Below are 26,532 nucleotides of genomic sequence, written 5' to 3'. Positions count from 1 at the left end.
GGTACTCGGGGCTCTGGTGGACATTTTTCAACATGTTGAAAAATCTTCACGAGGCTTCCCGTGCTTACCTGCTGTTAGCGAGTCTTCCCGAGTACCTGCCGTTAGCATTACGAGCCGCTAAGAGACGTCCCCGAACTCCGACGTACCCGCTATGTACATTCTCCGTGCTTACCACGAGTTTTTTTTAAACTCGGGAGAGCTCTTGGAATGAACTCGTACCGTGGGACAGGGCTTTAAACCAGTGTCTGCAGTTCCTTCCGCCAGCCCAAGGCCTCCCGGGTGGAAATGATCAGGGAAAATCAGACATTCAGCTGTATCACCAACCTTTTGCCAGTGGCTCTTCAGATGTGAAGCAATAACCTCTTGCCCGTACATTATCAACTGTGGACAACCTTTCTCTCAACCACTAACTGTTAGCAGAAGGAGCAGTAGTGGAGATTGTCAATGCTTAGGTATTTGGTTCTTTGAGTTCGTGGACACTGCACATTCTCTGGGGAAGTTCCTGAGAGTGTTGGTGATGTGGCCACTTCGGGAGAAAGACCACGAGAGCGACCAACGTGATGGTCGGTGAAATGTCTTGTTGAAGTGTGAGAATAATCTTACGCAAAAATATGTCAACTCTGCAATGGGATTCTGTGCATGAGCCAGAAGAATATTTCACACAGGCTCCACTGAATCAGACAATGCCCTGTCCCACTATGGCGACCTTATTTGTGAGTTTAGGAGAGTGTCATGGTCCTGTTGTATCGCCGAAGATTTGGCATCTTTTGACTAAGTAGAACACCTCCTGCGACCTCCTTCGACTATGTTGAAGACTAGCTTCGACCAGCTTATCTAACACCATCTACGACTATCTAAGACTATCTACGACTACCTTGGATTACCTTAAATTACCTTTGATTACCTTTGATTACCTACGATAACATGCCGACCTACTACGATCTACTTCGACTAAACCTACGAGTAAAAAAATATCGATTTTCTCCATGCCGACCAATTTTTCCTCGCCCGCGTTCCTCAACCAGACTGAGGCAGCGAGTAGTAAAAAACTATGCGGGAACTCCTCTCGACCATGAAGGAGACATACCAGAGACTACCTACGACCACGTGTCGACCATGCTGCGAGCTTGTGGCGAGCGCAAACTCTCTTAAACTCGCAAATAAGGTTGCCATAGTGGGACAGGCCCAACAGCCTATTATCTTCTCATCATGTCGTGCCTCCTGCAACATGGCTGGGAATTTTCATATTGACTCCATTTTAAATGCACTCTAATGGGCCTGTCCCACTTGCCGATTTTTTTAGGCAACTAACGGCGACTGTTATAGTCGTAGCAGGTCGCCAAAAACCAGCGACAACCCACGTCATCCTGGCGACAACCTACGACAGCACCTATGTCAGGAGAAGTCAAGCTGCGCTCAATGGCGTCAAACCCACTGTCGCCGAAAATGTTTCAACATGTTGAAAATTTAGCGGTGACCAGAAAGATGCTATAACGTTTTGTGCGACTGAGGAGACGACTCCCAGCGAACACCGGCGAACATGTGGCGACAAACTAGTCGCCTGAAGTTGCCTAAAAAATCGCCTAAGTGGGACAGGCCCATAACAAATATGCACCGAATCAGCCTGGGTTTCTTAATAAGATAATGCTTTGAAAGACTAGTGGATGTTTCCATTAGTTGGAGAGTCGAGGACTAGAGGTTATAGCTTCAGAATTAGGGACAAAATGTGTAGGAATCAGTCTGACGAAGGATCTCGACCAGAAACGTCACCCATTCCTTATCTCTGGAGATGCTGCCTGACCCACTGAGTTACTTCAGCATTTCTGTGTCTACCCAGAATTAGGGAACGTTCCTTTAGGAAGGAAATGAGGAGGAATTTCTTTAGTCAGAGGGTGGTGAATCTGTGGAATTCTTTGCCACAGAACGCTGTGGAGGCCAAGTCGATGGGTGTTTTTAAGGCAGAGATTGATTGATTCTTGATTAGTGCAGGTGTCAGGGGTTATGGGGAGAAGACAGGGGAATGGGGTTGGGAGGGAGAGATAGATCAGCCATGATTGAATGGCAGGGTAGACTTAATGGGCCGAACGGCCTAATTCTGCTGCTATCACCTGATATTTACTAATTTTATTAATGTCCAAAGCCAATAGGTATTTTTAAGGTGGAATTCGATCTGTTCTTGATTAGTAAGGGTGTCAAAAGTTACAGGGAAAAGGATTGAGAGGGAAAGATAAATCAGCCATGATTGAATGGTGGAGTAGACTCGACGGTCCCAATGACCTAATACTAAGTTTTATGGTGTTCATCGGTTATTGTTTCCCCTGCTTTATCAAACCATTGATACCTAAGGTATATATTTTAAACAACAGCATCAACTATTCATTCTTGTGTCACGCATGTGAATATCTAACAAGGTCTAAAGTGCTGGAGTATCTCAGCGGGTCAGGCAGCATCTCTGGAGAACATGGATAGGTGACGTTTGTATTGTGCACAGTACAAAATATTACATCCATTTTGCGATCACTGGTGTTTATGGAAAATGTAGCTGTAGAATTCTGCAGATTGTCCAAAACCCTGAGCCGTTCCCAAGTTCTGCTGTAATCTTTCATGAAAACTGATGATATTCTAACTCTCATCAAAAGCATGGTATCACAGGCAGCTTTTGACAATGTAAGGAGATAGACCAGTGTAGCTGTTACACTATTAGTTCAGTCAAAATAGTTTTCAGCTTGAAACCATTGTGAAGTATGGATAGGGGGGATTAGACTTTTATGCAGCCTCCGATTGATACAGAGGAAGGATTTTTCTTCATCCGGTGTGCAATGAAACTGTAAATCCCCCTTTTATAAACATTTTTATTATCCAAAGTGCATAGAGAAAATCATCCCCCCCGTTTCAGAACAGTTTTTTTCCCTGGCAGGATTATGATGCTTTTCTAAATTCCACAGCTGCTGATAGTTGCAAAAATCACACTTCTGTGAGTTTCCCTCAGTCTGATCATGCTTGCAACCTCATCAGAAAGCACGGTGAACTGTGATTTAGTGACCTGTTTTAGTTTTAGTTCTTGAGGTATAGCATTGGAAAGAGGCCCTTCGGCCCACCGAGTCCGCGCTGGCCAACGATCACTCCTTCACGCTCGCTCAATCCTACACACTAGGGAAGCATTTACAATTTACTATTCAATTTAGACAATTAACCAGCAAACCTGCAGGTCTTTGGGGTTGGGGGAGGTAACCGGAGCACCTGGAAGAAACCAACGCGGTCACATAAAAACATAGAAAATAGGTGCAGGAGTAGGCCATTCGGCCCTTCGATATGATCATGGCTGATCATCCAACTCAGTATCCCATCCCTGCCTTCTCTCCATACCCCCTGATCCCTTTAGCCACAAGGGCCACATCTAACTCCCTCTTAAATATAGCCAATGAACTGGCCTCAACTACCTTCTGTGGCAGAGAATTTCACAGATTCACCACTCTCTGTGTAAAAAATGATTTTCTCATCTCGGTCCTAAAAGACTTCCCTCTTATCCTTAAACTGTGACCCCTAGTTCTGGACTTCCCCAACATCGGGAACAATCTTCCTGCATCTAGCCTGTCCAACCCCTTAAGAATTTTGTAAGTTTCTATAAGATCCCCCCTCAATCTTCTGAATTCTAGCGTGTACAAGCCGAGTCTATCCAGTCTTTCTTCATATGAAAGTCCTGACATTCCAGGAATCAGTCTGGTGAACCTTCTCTGTACTCCCTCTATGGCAAGAATGTCTTTCATCAGATTAGGAGACCAAAACTGTACGGGGAGAAGGTGCAAACTCCGCACAGGCAGCACCCGAGGTCAGGATCGAACCTGGCTCTCTGGTGCTGTGAGGGTGCAACTCTACCGCTGGGCTGCTGTGCGACTCCTGGGTGGAATAGTCGGTGCGGATTTTCCAAAAATGAATGCATTTCCCGCAACCGCACTGCACCGCCATCACCAGCATCTACAAAGGGGCGGCACGGTGGCGCAGCAGTAGATCTGCTGCCTCACAGCGCCAGGGACCCGGGTTCGATCCTGACCTCGGGTGCCATCCATGCGGAGTTTGTACGTTCTCCCCGTGACCGCGTGGGTTTTTTCCGGGATCTCCAGATTCCTCCCACACTCCAAAGACGTGCGGGTTCGTCAGTCAATTGGCTTGGTATAAGTGTACATTGTCCCTAGTGTGTGTAGAATAGAGGTAGTGTGCGGGGATCGCTGGTCGTCGCGGGCTCAGTGGGCCGAAGGGCCTGTTTCCGCGTTGTATCTCTAAACTAAACTAATCAAGCAGTTAACAAAGGTACACAAAAATTTTGGAGAAACTCAGCGGGTGCAGCAGCATCTATGGAGCGAAGGAAATAGGCAACGTTTCGGGCCGAAACGTTGCCTATTTCCATCGCTCCATAGATGCTGCTGCACCCGCTGAGTTTCTCCAGCATTTTTGTCTACCTTCGTTTTTCCAGCATCTGCAGTTCCTTCTTAAACAAGCAGCTAACAAATCCCAATCCCTTTGTAGATTTTTCCTCAGAGGAATACACTTGCTTACAAAGTAGACGGATTTCATTGCCACTTGGTTGAACAGCAAGTGACTGACGAGGGAACACTCACAACAGCATCCCCCACAGAAAGACGGCCATTAACTTTGTGCCTTGCGAAGAGGAGCTGAAATCTTCCCTCTCCTCCACTCCCGCCTTTGAACTTGCTGCTTGCTGACTGTGAATAATTAAGCATTGGGCCGCGGTGAATTTTTCTGCAACGGCTCACAGACCCACTGTGCGGAAAGCTGTTCATTTCCGCAGTTTTTATTTTCGCGCCTGCTGCATCCTTTACAGATAAGTGGTTTGTGACCAAGAGCATATGCTCAGTAATGCAGCAGATGCCCCACGCTGTGTGACGAGCAGTTCTAATGTCATTTTTGCCTGTTTAACAAATGTTTAGTGCCACTGACATTATTTCCGACTGTTTGTCTTAAGCTTGTGTCGGAAGGAACTGCAGATGCCGGTTTGAACCAAAGATAGACACAAAATGCTGGAGTAACTCAGCGGGGCAGGCAGCATCTATGGAGAGAAGGAATGGGTGACGTTTCAGGTCGAGACCCTTCTTCAGACGGAAGAAGGGTCTCGACCTGAAAGGTCACCCATTCCTGCTGTCCAGAGATGCTACCTGTCCCGCTGAGTTACCGCTCACACAGGTATTTCCAGGTGTGGTGTATTTCCAGGTGTGGTGCATCTCCAGATGTGGTGTATCTCCAGATGTGGTGTATCTCCAGATGTGGTGTATCTCCAGATGTGGTGTATCTCCAGATGTGTGTATCTCCAGGTGTGGTGTATCTCCAGGTGTGGTGTATCTCCAGGTGTGGTGTATCTCCAGATGTGTGTATCTCCAGACATGTGTATCTCCAGGTGTGGTGTATCTCCAGATGTGGTGTATCTCCAGATGTGTGTACCTCCACACGTGGTGTATCTCCAGATGTTATGTATATCCAGGTGTGGTGTATCTCCAGGTGTGATGTGTTTCCAGATGTGGTGTATCTCCAGATGTGGTGTATCTCCAGATGTGGTGTATCTCCAGATGTGTGTATCTCCAGATGTGGTGTATCTCCAGACGTGTGTATCTCCAGGTGTGTGTACCTCCACACGTGGTGTATCTCCAGATGTGGTGTATATCCAGGTGTTGTGTATATCCAGGTGTTGTGTATCTCCAGATGTGGTGTATCTCCAGATGTGGTGTATCTCCAAACGTGCTGTAACTCCGCAAGGGCTGTATTTCCCCAAGAGGTGTACCTCCACGAGAGCGATATATCCACGTGCTGTTTCTCCACAAGTGGTGTATCTCCATGAATGGTGTATCTGCACAGGAGGAATATCTTTACAAGTGGTGTAACTCCACTATAGGTGTATCACCATAAGAGGTGCTTCTCCCCAAGAGGACTATCGTCCTAAGGGGAGTATCTTCAGATGAGGATTATCGCCACGAGAGGTGTCTCTCCCCAAGGCGTGTATCTCTCCACGAGAGGGCTCCTGGTTTGAAGGAAACGAGCAGGACGAAGGGGGTAAAGCATCGACCAACTAACGGGTTTGTCTTCTTTCCTTTGTGCAGGGCAGTGACGATGGTGATGTGGACAAGAACAAGTGCTGCACCCTCTGCAACATGTCCTTTACCTCAGCCGTGGTGGCCCAGTCACATTACCAAGGGAAAATCCACGCCAAAAGGCTGAGACTGTTACTGGGAGAAGAGCCGCCTTTGGGAGCAGGTGGGGGACCTTTATATTTACTTTGATCTAGCGCGGACAATGAAACACATTGCCATTGTCCACGATGCAGCATTTAAATGGTGAGATGACAATTGAAAGATGACCACACTCTCCTGTAACTCCCTCAAGCATACCTGCTCTGACTGAAGAAGATGGAGAGGTCCTCCTTGGAGCTAAGGAGGGTGAAAGCAGATATGATGGAATGATAGAGATAGGTTGAATGTAGATATCACAGAGCACCTTCAGCAACAGACTGGTTCCACCAAGATGCAGGAGATCCATCTTCCCTGTGACTATCAGACTGTGCAACTCCTCCCCATTCTGTTGTGGGGTAGACTGAGACTGACTCCCCTCCCCCTCCCCAAATTTGCACATCCCCCAAGACTTTCCACCTGTCACTTTAATGTCATGTTTCTTGTGCTTTGTGTATTTTGTGTTTTTATGAATGTCGGCAGATCAATTTCCCTCCTGTGATAAATAAAATTCTATCGTATCGTATATCGTATCGTAAGTCCCTTATGCCCCTGTCCCACTTAGGAAACCTGAACGGAAACCTCTGGAGACTTTGCGCCCCACCCAAGGTTTCCGCGCAGTTCCCGGAGGTTGCAGGTGGTTGCCGGAGGTTGCAGGTAGTGGAAGCAGGTAGGGAGACTGACAAAAACCTCCGGGAACCGCACGGAAACCTTGGGTGGGGCGCAAAGTCTCCAGAGGTTTTTGTCAGTCTCCCTACCTGCTTCCACTACCTGCAACCTCCGGCAACCACCTGCAACCTCCGGGAACCGCACGGAAACCTTGGGTGGGGCGCAAAGTCTCCAGAGGTTTCCGTTCAGGTTTCCTAAGTGGGACAGGGGCATTAGGGACAAGCGGGAACCATTTTCCAGTTGAAGACAAGGAGAAGCACGTATAAAATTTGGGGCAAAGAGATGTGAGAAAATTATTCTTCACGAGAGAGAAGTTAATGTCTGAATTCCCAGCTGTCAGGTGTGGAAATGGAACGAATTTGGGCCGTTACATAGGAAATGGGTCAGCATAGAAGACAGAATAATCTGCAGGGAAGGAGCAGAGTGAAGGGATTGCCCTACTGATAACAAGCACAGACCTGATGGGCTGAATGGCCTCCTCTTTGCTGGAGTTTTGTTTTTCTGATTGTATGATCCAAAGTTTATTTTAAGGATTATTTAGGGGTGGCACAGCGGTAGAGTTGCTGCCGCACAGCACCAGAGACCCGGGTTCGATCCCGACTACGGGTGCTGGCTGTATGGAGTTTGTACGTTCTCCCTGGGAGCTCTTGGGTTTTCTCCGAGTGCTCCGGTTTCTTCCTACACTCCAAAGATGTACATATTTGTAGGTCAATTGACTTCTGTAAAGGTTCGCTAGTGTAAAATATAGACCTTGGGTAAAGTGATCGTTGGTTGGCATGGACTTGGTAGGCCGAAGGGCTTGCTTCAACGCTGTATCTATGCAACTAAAGCTAATACTAAAACTAAGCTGAACAGAAATTAAGATGTGATCGTAGATATGAATGAATGAATGAATGAATGAATGAATGAACGAATGAATGAATGAATGAATAAGTTTATTGGCCAAGTATTCACATACAAGGAATTTGCCTTGGTGCTCCGCCCGCAAGTGACAATAACATACAGTGACAGTTAGAAACGACACATAAAACATTAAACATTAAAGATATAATGGAAAACAACATTCAAAGGGTTAAATTCAAACAGGTTCAGGTTTATTATTATCATGTACAGCGAATAGCTTTGTTATCAGGCTATCCAATAAATCTGTTCTCTGCCTCAGAGGGCGGTGGAGGCAGGTTCTCTGGATGCTTTCAAGAGAGAACTAGATAGGGCTCTTACAAATAGTGGAGTCAGGGGATATGGGGAGAAGGCAGGAATGGGGGCACTGATTGGGGATGATCAGCCATGATCACATTGAATGGCGGTGCTGTTTCAAAGGGCCGAATGGCCTGGTCTATTGTCTATTGTCTAAATCAGATAATACTATACATACATACAATCAACCCAAATTCAAAGGGGATAGTTCCATGACAGTGGTGCACTGGCAGATAGGATGGTCAAGAAGTCTTTCGGCACATTGGCCTTCACCTATTGAGTATAGAACGAAGGCAGACACAAAAGGCTGGAGGAACTCACCGGGTCAGGCACTATCTCTAGAGAAAAGGAATAGGTGATGTTCCATTTCGGGACCCTTCTTCGAACTGAGAGGTCTGGGGAAAGGAGAACGAGAGTTACACAGGTTACAGGAGAAATGAATGAAAGATGTAAAAAGCAATGCTAATCAAGGTAATGTGGTGCACACAATAGGCCATTATTAGCTGTACGATAGTTGACATTGAGTATACAGACAGAGGAACTCACCAAGACAACAGTAAAACGAGTACATGTACGAAGGAACTGCAGATGCTGGTTTAAACCGAAGAAAGACACAAAATGCTGGAGTAACTCAGCGGGACAGGCAGAATCTCTAGTGTGAGGGAGGAACAGAGAGTGAGGGGATGCAGGGGTTACTTTAAGTTAGAGAAGTCAATATTCATACCGCTGGGTTGTAAGCTGCCCAAGCGAAATATGAGAAGCTGTTCCTGTAATTTATGTTTGGCATCACTCTGACAATGGAGGGGGCCCAGGACAGAAAGGTCAGAATGGGAATGGGACGGGGTTAAAGTGTTTGGCAACCGGGAGATCATGTGGTTTAGTTTATTGTTATGGTCACGTGTACCAAGGTTTTTTTGTTTGCTATCTAGTCAGTAGAAAGATTATAAATGATTACAACCTAGCCATCCACAATGCACAGATACAGGATATAGGGTATAACGTTTATTACAACATAAAGTCCAGTAAAGTCCGATTAAAGACAGTCTGAGGGTCTCCAATGTGGTATTTAAGAAGGAACTGCAGATGCTGGAAAATCGAAGGTACACAAAAATGCTGGAGAAACTCAGCGGGTGCAGCAGCATCTATGGAGCGAAGGAAATAGGCAACGTTTTGGGCCGTAACCCTTCAGTCTGAAGAAGGGTTTTGGCCCGAAACGTTGCCTATTTCCTTCGCTCCATAGATGCTGCTGCACCCGCTGAGTTTCTCCAGCATTTTTGTGTATTTCCCATGAAGTAGATGGGAGATGAGAACCGCTCTCTAGTTGGTGATACGATGGTTTATTTGCCTGGTAACAGCTGGGAAGAAACTGTCCCTGAATCTGGAGGTGTGCGGTTTTTTTTTACACTTCTGTACCTCTTGCCTGATGGGAGAGGGGAGAACAGGCGAGACTAGTCCTGCTGGCCTTGCCGAGGCAGCGTGAAGTGTAGGTGGAGTCAATGGAAGGGAGATTGGTTTGTGTGATGGTCTTAGTGACGTCTACAACTCTGCAATTCCATGTGGTCTTGGACGGAGCTGTTCCCAAACCGTGCCGTGATGCATCCCGACAAAACACTTTCTATGGCGCATCAGTAGAAGTTGGTGAGAGTTTTTGGGGACATGCTGAACTTCCTAAGCCTTCGAAGAAAGTAGAGGCATTTCTTGGCCATTGCTTCAATGTGGCAGAACCAGGACTAGTTGAAGTTCAAGTTACATTTATTGTCACATGCACCAACTGGTACAGTGAGATTTGAGTTACCATACAGCCATATGTATAAAAAGAACACAATACACGATAGAATTTAACATGAGCATCCCCCACACAGTGGGATCAACGTTTCCCACTATGAGGGAAGGCAATAAAGTTCAGTCATCTTCCTCTTTGTTCACCCGTGGTCGGGGTCTTGAACCCTCCGCATCCGCCGCTACGGCGGCCTGATGTTCAGACCCTCTCGCCGGGATGATCGGAACTCCAGCGTCGGAACAGAAGAACAACAGAAGTTGCTGGTGATACCTGCATTTAGTGAAGACACTTACCACTGATTCAGCAAGGAGGCTCAAATTCCGCTTCTGATATCCGGTTACTAAAACACATTGGAGGGAAGTTTAGTAGCTGGGATGGTTTCTGCTTGTCCATAGTTCGGGATATATATCCGCAGTTGTCTTAGGTTTGGTTTCCTTTTAATTGCTCAAGCACCAAAACATGATCTTTTTAATTAAAGTAGATATTTCCCTCAGTGTTGCTGTTACACTCTGTGTAAATATCCAGACAAAAAAAGTGCAGTGTCAGCAAACATGGCTCAGCAAAAAAATATTTAGTTTCTTTCTTTTCACCAAAATACGAGTAACTGTCGTTTGTAGTAAACACAGTTGGGAGCCACACATTTGTCATGACTTTTTTCTTCAGAACCTTGGAGGCTGAGGGGTGGCCTTATTGAGATGTAGTTTGCGTTCATTTCCGGGCACCATGTTATAGGAAACATGTTGTCAAGCTGGAAAAGGTACAGAGAAGATGGAAATTGCAGGAGCCATGGTTGAAATTTACGAGTCGTCTTTAAATACAAGAGAGGTGCCGGAAGACGCGAGGGTAGCAAATGTTGTGCCTCTATCCAAGAAGGGCTGCAGGGAAATTGCTGGGACCTAAAGTCCATTGAGCTTAACATCTGTAGTTGGAAAGTTACCAGAGAGTATTCTGAGGGATAGGATATACAGACATTTAGAAGGACAAGGGCTGATTAGGGATAGTCAGCATGGTTTTCTATGTGGGAGGTCGTGGCTCACAAATCTGATTGAGTTTTTGTGACTATTAAGGTCGATGAGGGCAGAGCTATCGATGTTGTATATATGGACTTCAGCCCTTCAGGCATCTGAACAAGGGTCTCGACCCGAAACGTCACCCGTTCCTTTTCCCCGGAGATGCTGCCTGCCCCGCTGAGTTACTCCAACTTTTTGTGTCTATCTTCTGCAGTTCCTTGTTTCTACACAAACAAACGTCATCAGTCACAAGCGCAAAACCTGTACTTTCAAAAGTTGAATTCTTGAAACAAAGTGCATGTTGACTTTGTAAACTATGCGGCTGGCACGGTTTATTGACATTTTTTAAACCGCAGGTCCTAGGGGATTACATGTTGTGGTTATTATCGGATAAAACTGAACATTTCAGTCCCCAGTTATTGCCTGCTGTTTGAATTGCACGCTGGCCACATCATTCCATTCTAATCCAGTGTTGGATAACAAAACGGTCTTTTATTACAGCTAGTCAGATACTGCACGCTAGTATTTTGGTTCCTGAAAACTGGCCATAAACCAATTTCTCCATTAGCCACAAATGTCACTTGCTAGAATTATTTTCTTTCATTCAATATTCACTCTAGCTCTACCCAAAACTAACCCGATGTAAGATGTAATGAATCGAATCATTAATGAACACCACAAACCGTTTTTTTCATTGCGAGGATAAACACAAAATGATGGAGTAAGTCAGAGGGTCAGGCAGCATCTCTGGAGAAAAGGAATAGGTGACGTTCTGACCCGAAACATCACCTTTTCTCCAGAGATGCTGCCTGACTCTCTGACTTACTCCACCATTTTGTGTCTATCTTCAGTGTAAACATCTGCAGTTCCTTCCTACACATAATTCATTACGTTCCCAGTTTATGGAGAAACCATGCACTAAATATCAACTGTGCAAACCAAAGTACTCTGGATACATCATGCAAGTGTGTTGTCTGTCGCTCTGTGTAGGATGCTCGAGCCCATTGCATGGGGCTTCACCTCAGTTCAACTCAAGAAAGCGGTCATTCAGCCCATTGACAAGCCTCAATGGAACTTGGTCTGTTCTGGTTCGAAACTCCTCACACCTGACTACCATTGTTTGTTGGTTTTGCATGGACATCAATGTTAACTGTAGGAAGAAGGAATTGGGTCAAAACCCATCTTCAGATCGGAAGAAGTTTGAAGGTCTGAAGAAGGGTCTCGACCCGAAACGCCAGCTATTCCTTTTCTCTAGAGATGCTGTCTGACTGACCAGCCGAGTTATTCCAGCATTTTGTGTCTACCTTCGACTTATTATTACTATTGGTTTATTATTGCTACATGTGCTGTGATATAATGAAAAACATTGTTTTGCCTGCTATCCTGAATCATGTCTAACACTAGTATAATCAAATCATTCAAGAATGCATCAAGGAATGCAAACGGGATAATAATCGGAGTGGGATTATTAAATAATAATAATATGGAAAATAATAGTGTTGCAGCTGCAGAAGAAGTGCAGATATTTTAAAAAGTGCACGGGCCACAAGGAGGTAGATTGGAGGAATCGGGAATACATTAATGGAGTAAAGTGAACGTTACTAGTAATTATGAGTGACGTAGAATAAAGATGTAACAGGGTAGAATGATTGTTGTATGTAGAATCAGGAAACTGCAGAAACTAGCACTATCCGACACACACCAGGGACAATTTACAATTTTTCCCGAAGCCAATTAACCTACAAACGTCTTTGGAATGTGGGAGGAAACTGGAGCGCCCGGAGAAAACCCACATGGTCACAGGGAGAACGTACAACTACGTACAGACAGCACCTGTAGTCAGGATCATACCTGGGTCTCTGGCGCTGTGAATCAAAGGAACTTTACCGCTGCGCCACCGTGCCAAACAACAGTCGAGATTCCTCCACCACCTGCGATCTTCCTGGGTTTAATGTAAAAAGAAGCTCAGTTTTCTCATTAAAACTGTTAAACAAACTGCTGGAGGGACTCAGAAGGTCAGGCAGCATCTGTGGAGGCACAGGCATGGTTGACATTTTAGGATGAGCCCCTGCTTCAGGACTGAGAGTGTATACATGAACCATGCTCCCACACACCAAATACATGGAGGTTTGTAGGTCAACCTGCTGCTGTAAATTGCCCCTAGTGTGTAGTCTGTATAACTCACTATCACCGAGCCCACAGTCAACAATAGACCATTGTGGGCTCCACCTTTCTTTGATCATCATTACTTCATTCATTTGTTCCATATCTCTCCACATCGCCGTCTATATCTCTCGTTTCGCTTTCCCCTGACTCTCAGTCTGAAGAAGGGTCTCGACCCGAAACGGCACCTATTCCTTTTCTCCAGAGATGCTGCCTGACCCGCTGAGTTGCTCCAGCGCTTTGCATCTCTCTTTGTTTTAAACCCGCGTCTGCAGTTCCTTCCTACACACCTGGTGTGCGGGATATGGATGGGAAAGTGGGATAACGTGGGACTGGTGTGAACGGGATTCGGTGCGGACTCAGTGGGCTGAAGGGCCTGTTTCCACTCTGCATCGCTGAACTAAAAGCTAAGCCAAGCCTGCAGATTTCAGCTGCAACTAATGCAGGGAGACAGCAGCCACACTGGACCTTGCTCCACTGTAGTCAGGTCTACAGCCAACACAAAATGCTGGAGACATTGTATGGAGCAACGAAATCTACAGGCAACGTTGTTTCAAGCAAACCATATGGAACCTAACTTGGAGAGAAATGAACTCAATTCCTATAAAGCAGCTCCAGACAGTGCATATAATTCAAAAATTAATTTTGCATAACTTCGAGCATATTGCTGCCGTCCAGCATAATAATGCAATCTTAAAATCTTGACAATATTTCTCTGGATACCCCTGAGGGTAATGACTCTTAATCGAGGCTGAGTACAGTATTGCAACTTAATGAACAGGCAGCTATGCTTCGGGTCATTTAAAACATATGTTTAGTTTTGATAATAACCTTCTCGGATATTTTATTCCCAACGAAGAAGGGACGCAGGTAATTGCCAGCAGATTTCAGTTTTTCACCATTTCCTAAGTGCAGTCACAAACACACAAACGGGCCCTTCGGCCCATCTAGCCCACGCTCACCATCAACAAGGGCGGCACGGTGGCGCAGCAGTAGAGTTACTGCCTTACCAGTCCAGTGACCCGGGTTCGATCCTGACTACAGGTGCTGTCTGTACAAAGTTTGCACGCATTCCCTGCGACCGGTTTCCTCCCACACTCCAAAGAAGTACAGGTATGTGGGTTAATTGGCTTGGTAAATGTAAAAATTGTCCCTAGTGGGTATAGGATAGTGTTAATGTGCGGGGATCGCTGGTCGGCATGGACTCAGTGGGCTGAAGGGGTTAATGGATCCAAGGGATATGAGGGAAAGCAGAAATGGGGAACTGATTGTAGATGATCAGCCATGATCATATTGAATGGCGGTGCAGGCTCGAAGGGCCGAATGGCCTACTCCTGCAGGAGAAGGTGACAACAAAGCTGTAAGGCAACAATTCCACCGCTGCGCCACCGCACTGCCCGTTCCATCCTACACACACTGGGGGTGATTTACAGAAGCCAATTAACCTACAAAGCCCCAGGTCTTTGGAATGTGAATGGAAACCGGAGCACCCGGATCACAGGGAGAATGTGCAAACTCCACACAGATAGTACGTGAGGTCAGAATTGAACCTGGGACTCTGGCGCTGTGAAACAACAGCTCTACCACTGTGCGGCCTTTAGCCTTGAATTCCGCACTCCTGAACTGTGACATGCATCCTTGCCTGGTTAAGATATAATCCTCTTCTGCCCCTTATCCTTGGTGTTCAAGATGGGATCGTCACTTTGGCGACCTACAATGGTTGATAATGGAGCTATTGTCAGTGTAGTTTTTCCGCCCGATTGAAACTGTAACATGCCCCGAGGCAAGATCTGGGCTAACCTCCCAGGGGTAGACTTGATACGTTTGGAAATGAAGGTGACATGACAGTTAAATTTACTGATCTCGTTTTCAGAGCTCCGGGCATTTGATGTAGATCTTTGCGCTGAACACCTCCACTCAGCCCGCCTAGACCTACATGATCTCCCAGTTTCTAAATACGTTAACTCCCCCTCACATTCATTCCACACTGACCTTTCTGTCTTGGGCCTCCTCCACTGTCAGAGTGAGGCCCAGCGCAAATTGGAAGGAACAACACCTCATATTTCGCTTGGGCAGCTTACACCCCAGCAGTATGAATATTGACTTCTCTAACTTCAAGTAACTCTTATATTCTATCTCTCTCCATTCCTCCCCCATCTTAGTACTTCGACCAGTCTGGTCTCTTTGGCCCACCGAACCCGTGCCGACCAGCGATCCCTGCACACTAACACTATCCTACACACACTAGGGACAATTTACAATTATACCAAGCCAATTAATCTACAAACCTGTATGTCTTTGGAGTGTCGGAGAAAACCCACGGGGTCACGGGGAGAACGTACAAACACCATACAGACAGCACCCGTAGTTGGGATCGAACCCTATTCTCCGATGCTGTAAGCTCTGTAAGGCAGCAACTCTACCACTGAGTCCAATGGGTAGTGCATGGACACTTAATGGATGCAAGAGCGTTCACATCTGTACACCATAAATGTATTCCAAGGATACTGTAGCATATACGATATGTCTGTGTCCACATTGCTTAATATGTTCCCCATTCACAATTCTAGGGGGAAATAAGTGTTCGGCACGGACTTGAAGTGCCGAGATGGCCTGTTTCCGTGCTGTAATTGTTATATGGTTATATTAGGTATATGGACGGGAAAGGAATGGAGCGTTATGGTCTGAGTGCAGGTAGATGGGACTAGGGGAAAATAAGTGTTCGGCACGGACTTGAAGGGCCGAGATGGCCTGTTTCCGTGCTGTAATTGTTATATGGTTATACATATTGGTACCTTGAAGTTGTTAATTGCCAAGAAAACATTGTTGTTTGCAACTTAAATCAACAATCAACATTTTGGCATTTAATACTTTAATTTGACATGAACAAAATCATCAGATTACCAAAGAGGCAATGTTGTTGGTTTCTCTCACTTGTACATTGACTGGTGCCTGGGTCGAGTGTTTTGGTCACTTGCATCAAAATGACGCACTGTTGGATTATTTTGGATTCTAAGCGAGAACTTTGAACTAAAACATTTGTTTATAAGGCAGCGGGCAAACTATTCATTCCAATACAGAGCTGCAGAGTGGCACTGCGGTAGAGTCTCTGTCTTACAATGCCGTCGATCCCGACTATAGGCGCTGTCTGTATGGAGTTTGTGCTTGTTGTTAAATACATTAGACAATAGACAATAGGTGCAGGAGTAGGCCATTTGGCCCTTCGAGCCAGCACCGCCATTCAATGTGATCATGGCTGATCATCCCAAATCAGTACCCCGTTCCTGCCTTCTCCCCATATCCCCTGACTCCGCTATTTTTAAGAGCCCTATCTAGCTCTCTCTTTAAAGCATCCAGAGAACCCGCCTCCACCGCCCTCTGAGGCAGAGAATTCCACAGACTCACCACTCTCCGTGAGAAAAAGTGTCTCTTCGTCTCCGTTCTAAATGGCTTACTCCTTATTCTTTAACTGTGGCCCCTGGTTCTGGAACATTATTCCACATCTTGGCACAAATCGATTGGCACAAAGCACTGAAGGAACTCTGTCTTTTTAAAAATGACATTAAGTTGTGTTGCAAAGCATTGACTGGAAAAGGAATTGGCACATTTTTTATTTGCTTTGAATGTCCACCCTGTGACCGCGTGGGTTTTCTCCGGGTGCTCTGGTTTCCTCCCACACTCCAGAGACGTGCAGGTTTGTTGGTTAATTGGGTTTGGTAAAAGAATTGTCAATTGTCCGGAGTGTGTAGGATAGTGCTAATGTACGGAATTGGTGTTGTGAAATTCACTGGCAAGGTCAGTCATACAATTTAAAAAGGCACCAGACTCAAAAAAACACATTTTGACATAAACATCCATCACAGTGACTCCTACACATTCCTCACTGTGATGGAAGGCGAAAATAAAGTTCCAAGTCCTTCCCTTTTTGGTCTTCCTCGGTCGGGGGCCATGACGGGACGGTCTTGAGTCCCGTAGCCGGCAGCGTTTGGGCCCTCCACGTCGAAGCGTTCAGCTCCCGCATCGGGGGGATGTTGGCTCCCCCGCGCCGGGCGATCGAACCTCGTGTTGAGACTGGACGAACCTTCTGCGGCGTTGGAGCTCCCGACTAGCCTCTCCCGATACTGCGAGCCTCTGATGGTAAGTCCGCAGGCTGTGGTGGGAGCGATCCCAGGCAAGGGATCCGCTCCGATGGTAAGTCCGGGCCCCGCGGTAGGGCTCACGACAGTCCGAGGCGGCTTCCAGCTCCGGCGATGGTAGGCCGCAAAGCCTGGAGAATGTGATCCGAAACTTGATCACCTCTCCGGGAAGATAAGGACTTGAAAAAAAAAGTTTCCCCCCCCCCCTCCCCCAAAATAAAACAAACAGAAACAACTTTAAACAAACGCTAAAAATAACAAAAAGGATGAAAAAACGAACAGACTGCCGGCGAGGCTGCCATCTCCCTCCACTGGCGCCATCTCCCTCCAAATACTAAACATCTTCTGACATTCCTCCTCCATCACCCAGAGACAAAAGAGCATCAAATGTTTAAAAAGTGGTGATTTCTCACAGAGAAACAGAACAGATGATCACCAAATTTCATGATTCATTTTGAGCGGGTTGGGTTGGATTAGACAGGAATAACTCTACAACAGATTCAAAGGACGCACATTTTTGCTCACAAGAAAAAATGTGCCATTTCCCATTCTAGTCAGCTCTCTGCTTCACTACATAATGGCATTTTCCTAAGACAGATTTGTTTCAGCATTTTGTGCCAATCGAATTGTGCCAAGATGTGGAATAATGTATTTAACAAGAAATCCGCATATAAAGAGAAAGCTTGCAATTTATCATTTCTGCAAACTCGTGTCAAATGGTTTGAGGTTCCACTTTATCATCAGTCTGACAGGCAACTCTTGATCTGGATTAACGATGTTCTCCATTTTGACACATGTCGTTCTCCTGTATAACATTTGGATAGAATGGATGTGGAGAGGATGTTTCCACTAGTGGGAGAGTCCAGGACTAGAGGTCATAGCCTCTGCATTAAAGGACGTTCTTTTAGGAAGGAGATGAGGAGACGTTTCTTTAGTCAGAGGGTGGTGAATCTGTGGAATTCTTTGCCACAGAAGGCTGTGGAGGCCATCAGTGGATATAATTAAGGCAGAGATAGATAGATTCTTGATTAGTTTTGTTTTGTTTAGAGACACAGCACAGAAACAGGCCCTTCGGCCCACTGGGTCCACGTCGACCAGCGATCCCCGCACATTAAGACTATCCTAGTGTTAATCCCGCACATTAACAAGTCAAAAGAATGGGGTTAGGAGGGAGATAGATCAGCCATGATTGAATGGTGGAGTAGACTTGATGGGCTGAATGGCCTAATTCTACCCCTATCACTTATGATCTTATGATCTTATGAAAAGGATGGTTGGTTTTAATGGTTTTAGGTTTGGCTTTATTCCTGTTACACACACCCGAGGTACAGCGACAAGCTTTGTTTTCTATGCTGTTCAATCAAATCAGATCATTCTTTGGAGGCACAGTCTAGAAACAGGCCCTTCGGCCCATTGAGTCGACAATGACACAATAGGTCCATAGACCTAGTCATGTGGTTGCAGTCCCAATCACCTTTGCTGATAGTGTGTCATCTTTCATAGCAAGATAACTCTCCATTGTAGACTTAAAGGGGCCAAATAGTGTTCACGTCATCCACCACCTCAACTGGATCCCACTCTCATCCTTCTAAATGACCATGGGCGGGAATCCTGGGGGGGGGACGGGGGGAGGGCTCCACAGGGCCCACGGCCGAAGCCTCGCGTGTGTGCGTAAGCGGCGCGCGGCCGCCAAGAAATTGTGTCCCCCCCATGTTTTGATTGCGATTTCCGTGCCTGTAAATTCCAGTGAATATAAGTCCAGTCGATCCATTCTTTCATCATGTGTCAGTCCCGCCATCCCGTGAATTAACCTGGTGAACCTACGCTGCACTCCCTCATTAGCAAGAATGTCCTTCCTCAAATTAGGAGACCAAAACTGCACACAAACCTCCAGCTGCGGTACTCACGAGGCCCCTGTACAACTGCAGCAGGACCTCCTTGCTCCTAGCAAGTCCTTGCTCCTCAAATCCTCCTTACTCCTCAAATCCTCTCGCAATGAAGGCCAAAGTATTAGCTTTCTTCACTGCCTGCTGCACCTGCATGCTTACTTTCAGTGACTGATGTACAAGGACACCTAGGTCTCGTCACACCTCCCCTTTTCCTAATCTGGCACCAATCAGATAATAATCTGCCTTCCTGTTCTTGCCACCAAAGTGGATAACCTCACATTTATCAACATTATACTGCATCTGCCATGCATCTGCCCACCCACCCAACCTATCCAAGTCACCCTGCAGCCTCATAGCATTCTCCTCGCAGCTCACTCTGCCACCCAGCTTTGTGTCATTCGCAAACCTGGAGATGTTACATTTAATTCCTTCATCTAAATTATTAATATATATTGTAAATAACTGGAGATAAACACAAAATGCTGGAGTAACTCAGCGGGACAGGCAGCATCTCTGGAGAGAAGGAATGGGCGACGTTTTGGGTCGAGACCCTTCTTCAGAATCTGCATTCCTTTCCTATACGTAAATAACTGGGGTCCCAGCACGGTGCCTTGCTGCACCCCACTAGTTACAGCCTGCCATTCTGAAAAGGACCCGTTAATTCCTACTCTTTGCTTCCTGTCTGCCAACCAGTTCTCTATCCATGTCAATACCCTACCCCCAATACCATGTGCTGTAATTTTGCAAACTAATCGCATGTGTGGGACCTTGTCAAACACTTGGTTCAATGTATCCATCCACTTTAAGACTTCAGTATCAAATGTACACACAGTAACAAATAAGAGATGGCAATTATGAGCCAGTAACGCGATCGTGGTAAACATTGAAGTTCACGCTCGAACAGCTCAGCCCTGATCATCTATCTGCCCGCTGGATCGCATGGCTGCGTCCGCCCAGGCTATCACCATCAGACGGGATGCTCTGATTTTCCGAGGAACTTTGCAAGGAGCGTGATTGACCAGGGGCTTGAGATTCGACCTCTCACTATTTGTTGCCCCGGTGTCATTCAGTCATTTAAAGGTCGAGAGTGTTTGCACGTGGGTGTATTTCAAGGTGCGGAGGTGCACTGCAGTGCGGCATGGTGGTGCGGTGGTAGAACTGCTGCTTCACAGCGCCATAACTTACCCGAGAGTTTGCACGTTCTCCCCGTGACCGCGTCCTCCGGGTTCCTCCCACATTCAAAGTCGTGCAGGTTTGTAGGTTAATTGGCCCTCTGTAAATTGTGCCTAGTGTGTAGGATGCCAATGTGGGATAACATTGAACTAGTGGGAATGGGTGGTCATTGGCCGTCTTGGACTCAGTGGGCCGCAGGGCCCGTTTCTATGCTGAAGATAGACACAAAACGCTGGAGTAACTCAGCGGGACAGGCAGCATTTATGGAATGGGTGACGTTTTGGGTTGAGACCCTTTTTCAGTCTGATGAAAGGTCTCGACCCGAAACGTCACCCATTCCTTCTCTCAGGAGGAACTCTGCTGCCAGTCCATCTGAGTTACTCCAGCACTTTGTGTCTTTCTTCGGTTTAAACCGGCATCTGCAGTTCCTTCCTGCACCGTTTCCGTGCTGTATGTCTAAACTAAACCCGGCCCCTTTCTCCAAGGGTCCACCTGTGGGGTCGTTGTGGGGTACATTGGCACCCCTCACCCCCAGTCACACCCCTGCTGGATTCTGTATACCCGCAGATCTGAGAGCGACTGACATCCAGCTGTTCCCTACGACTGGACACAAAAAAGCTGGAGTCACTCAGCGGGACAGGCAGCATCTCTGGAGAGAAGGAACAGGTGATGTTTCGGGTCGACAGCCTTCTTTGGACTGAGAAAGTGAAGTGTGAGATATAGACGGTGACAGAGAGAGATATAGAACAAATTAATGAAAGATATGCAAAAAAGTTACACTGATAAAGGAAACAGGCCATTGTTAGCTGTGTGGTAGGTGAGAATGAGTTACAGACAATGAGATTCACCAGGATGACTTTGAACCTTAGACAATGACTAGGTTGGGGGAGGGACGGAGAGAGAGGGGATGCAAGTTAGAGAAATCAATGTTTATACCGCTGGGGTGTAAGCTACCCAAACAAAATATGAGATGCTGTTCTTCCAATTTGATTTGGGCCTCACCCTGACAGTGGAGGAGGCCGAGGACAGAAAGGTCAGTGTGGGAATGGCAAGAGGAAGAAGGGTCTCGACCTGAAAAGTCACCCATTCCTTCTCTCCAGAAATTCTGCCTGTCCCGCTGAAGAAAGGAAGAGGTGGAGCCAGTGGGCTGAGAGAGCTGAGAAGGGGAGGGGAAAGCAAGGACCACCTGAAATTAGAGAAGTCAATGTTCATACTGCTGGGGTGCAAACTGCCCAAGCGAAATATGAGGTGCTGCTCCTCCAATTTACGGTGGGCCTCACTCTGGCCATGGAGGAGGCCCAGGACAGAAAGGTCGGATTTGGAATGGGAGGGGGAGTTGAGGTTCTGTGCCACCGGGTGATCAAGTTGGTTGTTGCGAACCGAGCGGAGGTGTTGGCCGAAGCGATCGCCAAGCCTGCGCTTGGTCTCACCGATGTAGAGCAGCTGACATCTAGAGCAGCGGATGCAATAGATGAGGTTGGAGGATTATTCTTTCAAGTTGTTTCTGTCGTTCTCCTGCCCTCCCCGCTCCCTAGAAGGGATCGTTCTCAGTGCCCAGAGGCGCTGGTTTACCAAAAAGGACACAAGGTGATGGAGCAACTCCACGGGACAGGCCACATCCTTGGAAAACGTGGAGGGGTGACGTTGTGGTTCGGAAGCCGTCTTCGGACAGGCGTAGACAAAAATGCTGGAGAAACTCACAGGGGTTAGTTTCACCCACTGAGTTTCTCCAGCACTTTTTGTCCACCTTCAATTTTTCCAACATCTGCAGTTCTTTCTTAAACATCTCAGACAAACGTGTTCAGTTGCCATCACTGAATTTGCAATCATCTTAATTAACCAACTGTGTATTTTCTATTGAAAGTACGATTCAGTCTTCCAACAGCAGTTAAGCAGAACTGTCAAGGCAATCCATTCAACTCCAACCGATTGTATCAACGCTGTCTGTATGGTTGGTGACACACACCACAAATATTGGATGCTTTTACAACAGTGAGATCAATTAAAGTTTGGCACCAGACCAGCATAAAACTTTCAGTGATACCGTAGCACTTATATCCATGTGAATGTAGCTGTCAAAATTAAAAATAGCAAAGTAACTCAGCACCCCGCAAAGATAGCTGATATGGGAATGGAAAATGAAATGAGATTCTTACTTTAGTTTGTAGAGGGATTGCTGACCAGGTCAAACTTGTTGTTGGAATCGTTTCCTCTCTCGTTCTGTTGAGTGGATAAAGACGTTGGCCTCTTTGAAACAATAAAAATACCATTTCATTCCCTCATTAAATGTAGTCAGTGGCAGCAGTGTTGGCACTGAGATGGCTCAAGAAAAGACGACAGCCATTACAACATCCGTCTGTCAGTGTTGATGCTCGGACTTGGCGAAATATATCTTCAGATGCTTCATTACTACAGACAGACTGAGTTTGATTATTGCAGCACCTGGACTGTAATGAAAATGTTGCCACCCTTCCGATTGTAGATTTTAGAGATACATCGCGGAAATGGGCCCTTCGGCCCACCGAGTCCACCCCGACCCGCGATCACCTCATACACTAGCACTAAAATTGTAAATTGTCCCTAGTGTGTGTAGGATAGTGTTAGTGTGCTGGGATCGTTGGTCGGCGTGGACCCGGTGGGCCGAAGGGCCTGTTTCCGCGCTGTATCTCGAAACTAAACTAAACTATCCTGCACAAACTAGGGAGAATTTTACAACTTACCGAAGCCAATTAACTTACAAATCTGTACGACTTTGGAGTGTGGGGTGAAACCGGAGCACCCGGAGAAAACCCACGCGGTCACAGGGAGAAAGGACAAACTCCGTACAGACAGCACCCGCAGTGAGGATCGAACCCGGGTCTTGGGTGCTGTAAGAGGGCAGCTCAACCGCTGTGCCACCGTGCCGCACAAGGGGGCCAGAAACTCTTATAGCCACCCCAACAATATTATGCAACACACAATAGAATGTTATCAAAAACGTTCGCTTACTCTGTATATTTGCTGTAGCACAAAGCAAACATAAAATATGTACAATTTGCTTTATTGCAGTTTGTATTTCATGCAGGGATTACATTCCTGAAAAGTAACATGTAATTCAAAAATGCATAAATTAAAAACATAAAACCAAATATTTGAAGTTTAATCTTGAGTGCGTTATTTCAAAAATACAGCACGTAAATTAGGTTTTGCTGTTAATCAACAAGCACGATATTTCAAAAGAGCATAAATCAAATATGTAAAAACGCAAGGTGCATGTACAAGTATTCTACTTTATATTATAGTTTGGCGAGTCGAGACCGTGAGTGAATTGTTTTATTTTGCAACGGTAAAAACAACAAATAAACTCAGGTCGGTAAGACACCCTAAAACGATGCTACTTCCACAAGTGTGGCACAAGACTGCAACAACTTGGTAAAAAGCGCGTGAATATCGCCCCCCGCGCTCACGTGACCGATGCAGCCAATCTGAGGGTTTGACTACCCAAAGTCACCACCAAAGATCATGGTCACCACCAGGTGTCGCTACAATAGTGCTTTTAATTTGCTCGTTGTCGCGTGCTATATTTTCATATTTGGTGTAACTTTGCAAAATGCCTTGCTAAATACAAGGTCAGTCCCTATACAGATTGTCCAGGCATATCTTTGGGAAATGGCTGTGGGCAACTCTGCTGATAAATCGATCTTCAAATGCTGATGAATTGTTTACCGATGTTCACAAGTTATAGGAGTAGAATTAGGCCATTCGGCCCATTGAGTCTACTCCGCCATTCAATCATGGCTGACCTCTGTCTCCTAATCCCATTTTCCTGCCTTGTCCCCATAACCCTTGACACCCGTTCTAATCAAGAATTTGTCCATCTCTGCCTTAAAAATATCCACTGACATGGCCTCCACAGCCCTCTGTGGCAATGAGTTCCACAGATTAACTTCCCCCTGAGTAAAGAAGTTCCTCCTTTCTAAAAGAGCGCCCTTTAATTCTGAGTCTATGACCTCTGGTCCTGGACTCTCCCACCAGTGGAAACATCCTTTGCACATCCACTCTATCTTTGCCTTTCATTATTCTGTGAGTTTCAATGAGGTCTCCCCTCAACCTTCTAAACTCCAGCGAGTACAGGCCCAGTGATGTCAAATGTACTGATGTATAGTATGATTTGACTGGATCATGAGTCAAGAGTGGTATATTGTTATATCAGTTTCATTTCAGTTTAGTTTATTGTCACGTGTATCAAGGTACAGTGAAAAACGTTTGTTACGTGCTATCCAGTCAGCGGAACGACAATACAAGGTTACAATCGAGCCATTTACTGTCTGTAGATAGATGATAAGGGGATAACGTTTACTGCAAGGTAAAGCCAGCAAAGTCCAATCAAGGATAGTCCAAGGGTCTCCAATGAGGTACGGTAGATAGTAGTTCAGGACCGCTCTCTGGTTGTGGTAGGATGGCACAGTTACCTGATAACAGCTGGCAAGAAACTGTCCCTGAATCTGGAGGTGTGTGTTTTCACATTTCTACACTTTTTGCCCGATGGGAGAGGGGAGAGGAGGAAGTGACCAGGGTGCGACTCATCCTTAATTATGCTGCTGGCCTTGCCGAGTCACCGTGAGGTATAAACAATTAAATATGTCATATATATATTATATTATATTATGTTAAGTAAGTAAGGTTATTGGCCAAGTATTCACATACAAGGAATTTGCCTTGGTGCTCCGCTCACAAGTAACAACATGACATACAGTGACAGTTACGAATGTATATATATATATAAAACAATATCAAACAATAATAGTGCAAAGTTAAAAAATAGTCCCGCAGGCTATGTAGTTCAGAATCTATTTGGAGGTTGTAGTGTTTAATAGCCTGATGGCTGTAGGGAAGAAGCTGTTCCTGAACCAGGACGATACAGTTTTCAGGCTCCTGTACCTTCTTCCCGATGGCAGGGGTGAAATGAGTGTGTGGCCAGGATGGTGTGGGTCTCTGATGATGCTGGCTGCCTTCATGAAGCAGCGACTCCGGTAAATCCCTTCGATGGTGGGGAGGAAATTCACGAGGATGTTGCCTGGACTCCGCCATTCAATCATGACTGATCTACCTTTCCCTCACAAACCCATTCTCCTGCCTTCTCCCCATATCCCCTGATACCCATGCTAATCAAGGGGCTGTCAATCTCTGTCTTAAAAATATCCATTGACGTGGCCCCCACAGCCTTCTGAGACATTAAATTCCACAGATTCACCACCCTCTGGCAAAAGAAATCTCGTTTCTAAAGGTACGTCCTTTTATCCTGAGGCTGTGTCCTCTGGTCCTCGACTCTCCCCCTAGAGGAAACTAGTGGAAGCATCCTCTCCACATCCACAGTCACTTCATTACTGCCAGTTGCTCTGATTGGCTCCATTCCTGATGTGCTAATCCACCTGACCTGCCCTGTCAGCCCTGTCACGCTTGTTTAAGCATGTGAGGCGTGTTCTTTCGCACACAGTCATGGCAGGCCTGTTGGCATCTCATTGGCCTTTCTGTCCTGGGCCTCCTCCATTGCCAGAATAAGGCCACATGCAAACTGGAGGAACAGCACCTCATATTCCGCTGCGGCTGCTTACAACCCAAAGCTATGACCTTTGACTGGAAACAAGGATTTACAGATGCTGGTTTACCAAGGAAAGACACAAAATGTTGGAGTAACTCAGCAGGTCAGGCAGCATCTCTGAAGAACATGGATAGGATGACACTTCGGGTCGGGACCCTTCTTCAGACTGATTCCTTTAGAGCATTGAATTCTCTGAAACTCGTACGGAGTTTGTACGTTCTCCCTGTGACCGCGTGGGTTTTCTCCAGGTGCTCCGGTTTCCTACCACACTCCAACGACGTACAGGTTGGGAGGTCACCTGACAGAAATGGGCCGCAACGGTGGAGTTGCTGCTTTACAGCGCTTGCAGCACTGGTGACATGGGTTCAATCCTGACCACGGGCGCTGTCTGTACGGAGTTTGTACGTTCTCTCCGTAACCTCCGAGATCTTCCGTTTCCTCCCACACTCCAAGGACGTACAGGTTTGTAGATTAATTGGCTTGGTGTATGTGTAAAGTGTTCCCAGTGTGTGTAGGATAGTATTAATGTGCGGGGATCGCTGGTCGGTGCGAACTCGGTGGGCCGAAGGGCCAGTTTCCGCGCTGCCTCTCTAAACTAAACGAAAAAATGTTTGTAGGTCAATTACCATCTGTAAAAATAGTAAATTGTCCCTAGCGTGTCCCTAGCGTGTAGGATAGTGCAAGAGTACGGGGTGATCGCT

General features: G+C 46.3%; 1 protein-coding gene across 2 annotated transcripts in view; it reads left to right on the top strand.

The window, feature by feature from the left end:
• Positions 1-26,532, top strand: part of zmat4 (zinc finger matrin-type 4) — a 152,030-nt gene that overhangs the window by 80,746 nt on the left and 44,752 nt on the right. For both annotated transcript variants that reach the window (XM_033013783.1, XM_033013782.1), the window contains exon 4: positions 6,108-6,261. In XM_033013783.1, coding sequence (XP_032869674.1) covers positions 6,108-6,261 — 154 coding nt within the window. The remainder of the gene's footprint in view (positions 1-6,107; positions 6,262-26,532) is intronic.

The sequence above is a fragment of the Amblyraja radiata genome, chromosome 39 (assembly GCF_010909765.2).
Source record: "Amblyraja radiata isolate CabotCenter1 chromosome 39, sAmbRad1.1.pri, whole genome shotgun sequence".
NCBI lineage: Eukaryota > Metazoa > Chordata > Chondrichthyes > Rajiformes > Rajidae > Amblyraja > Amblyraja radiata.
Note: the sequence above shows the minus strand (reverse complement) of the source record. Positions and strands in the feature narration are given on the sequence as shown.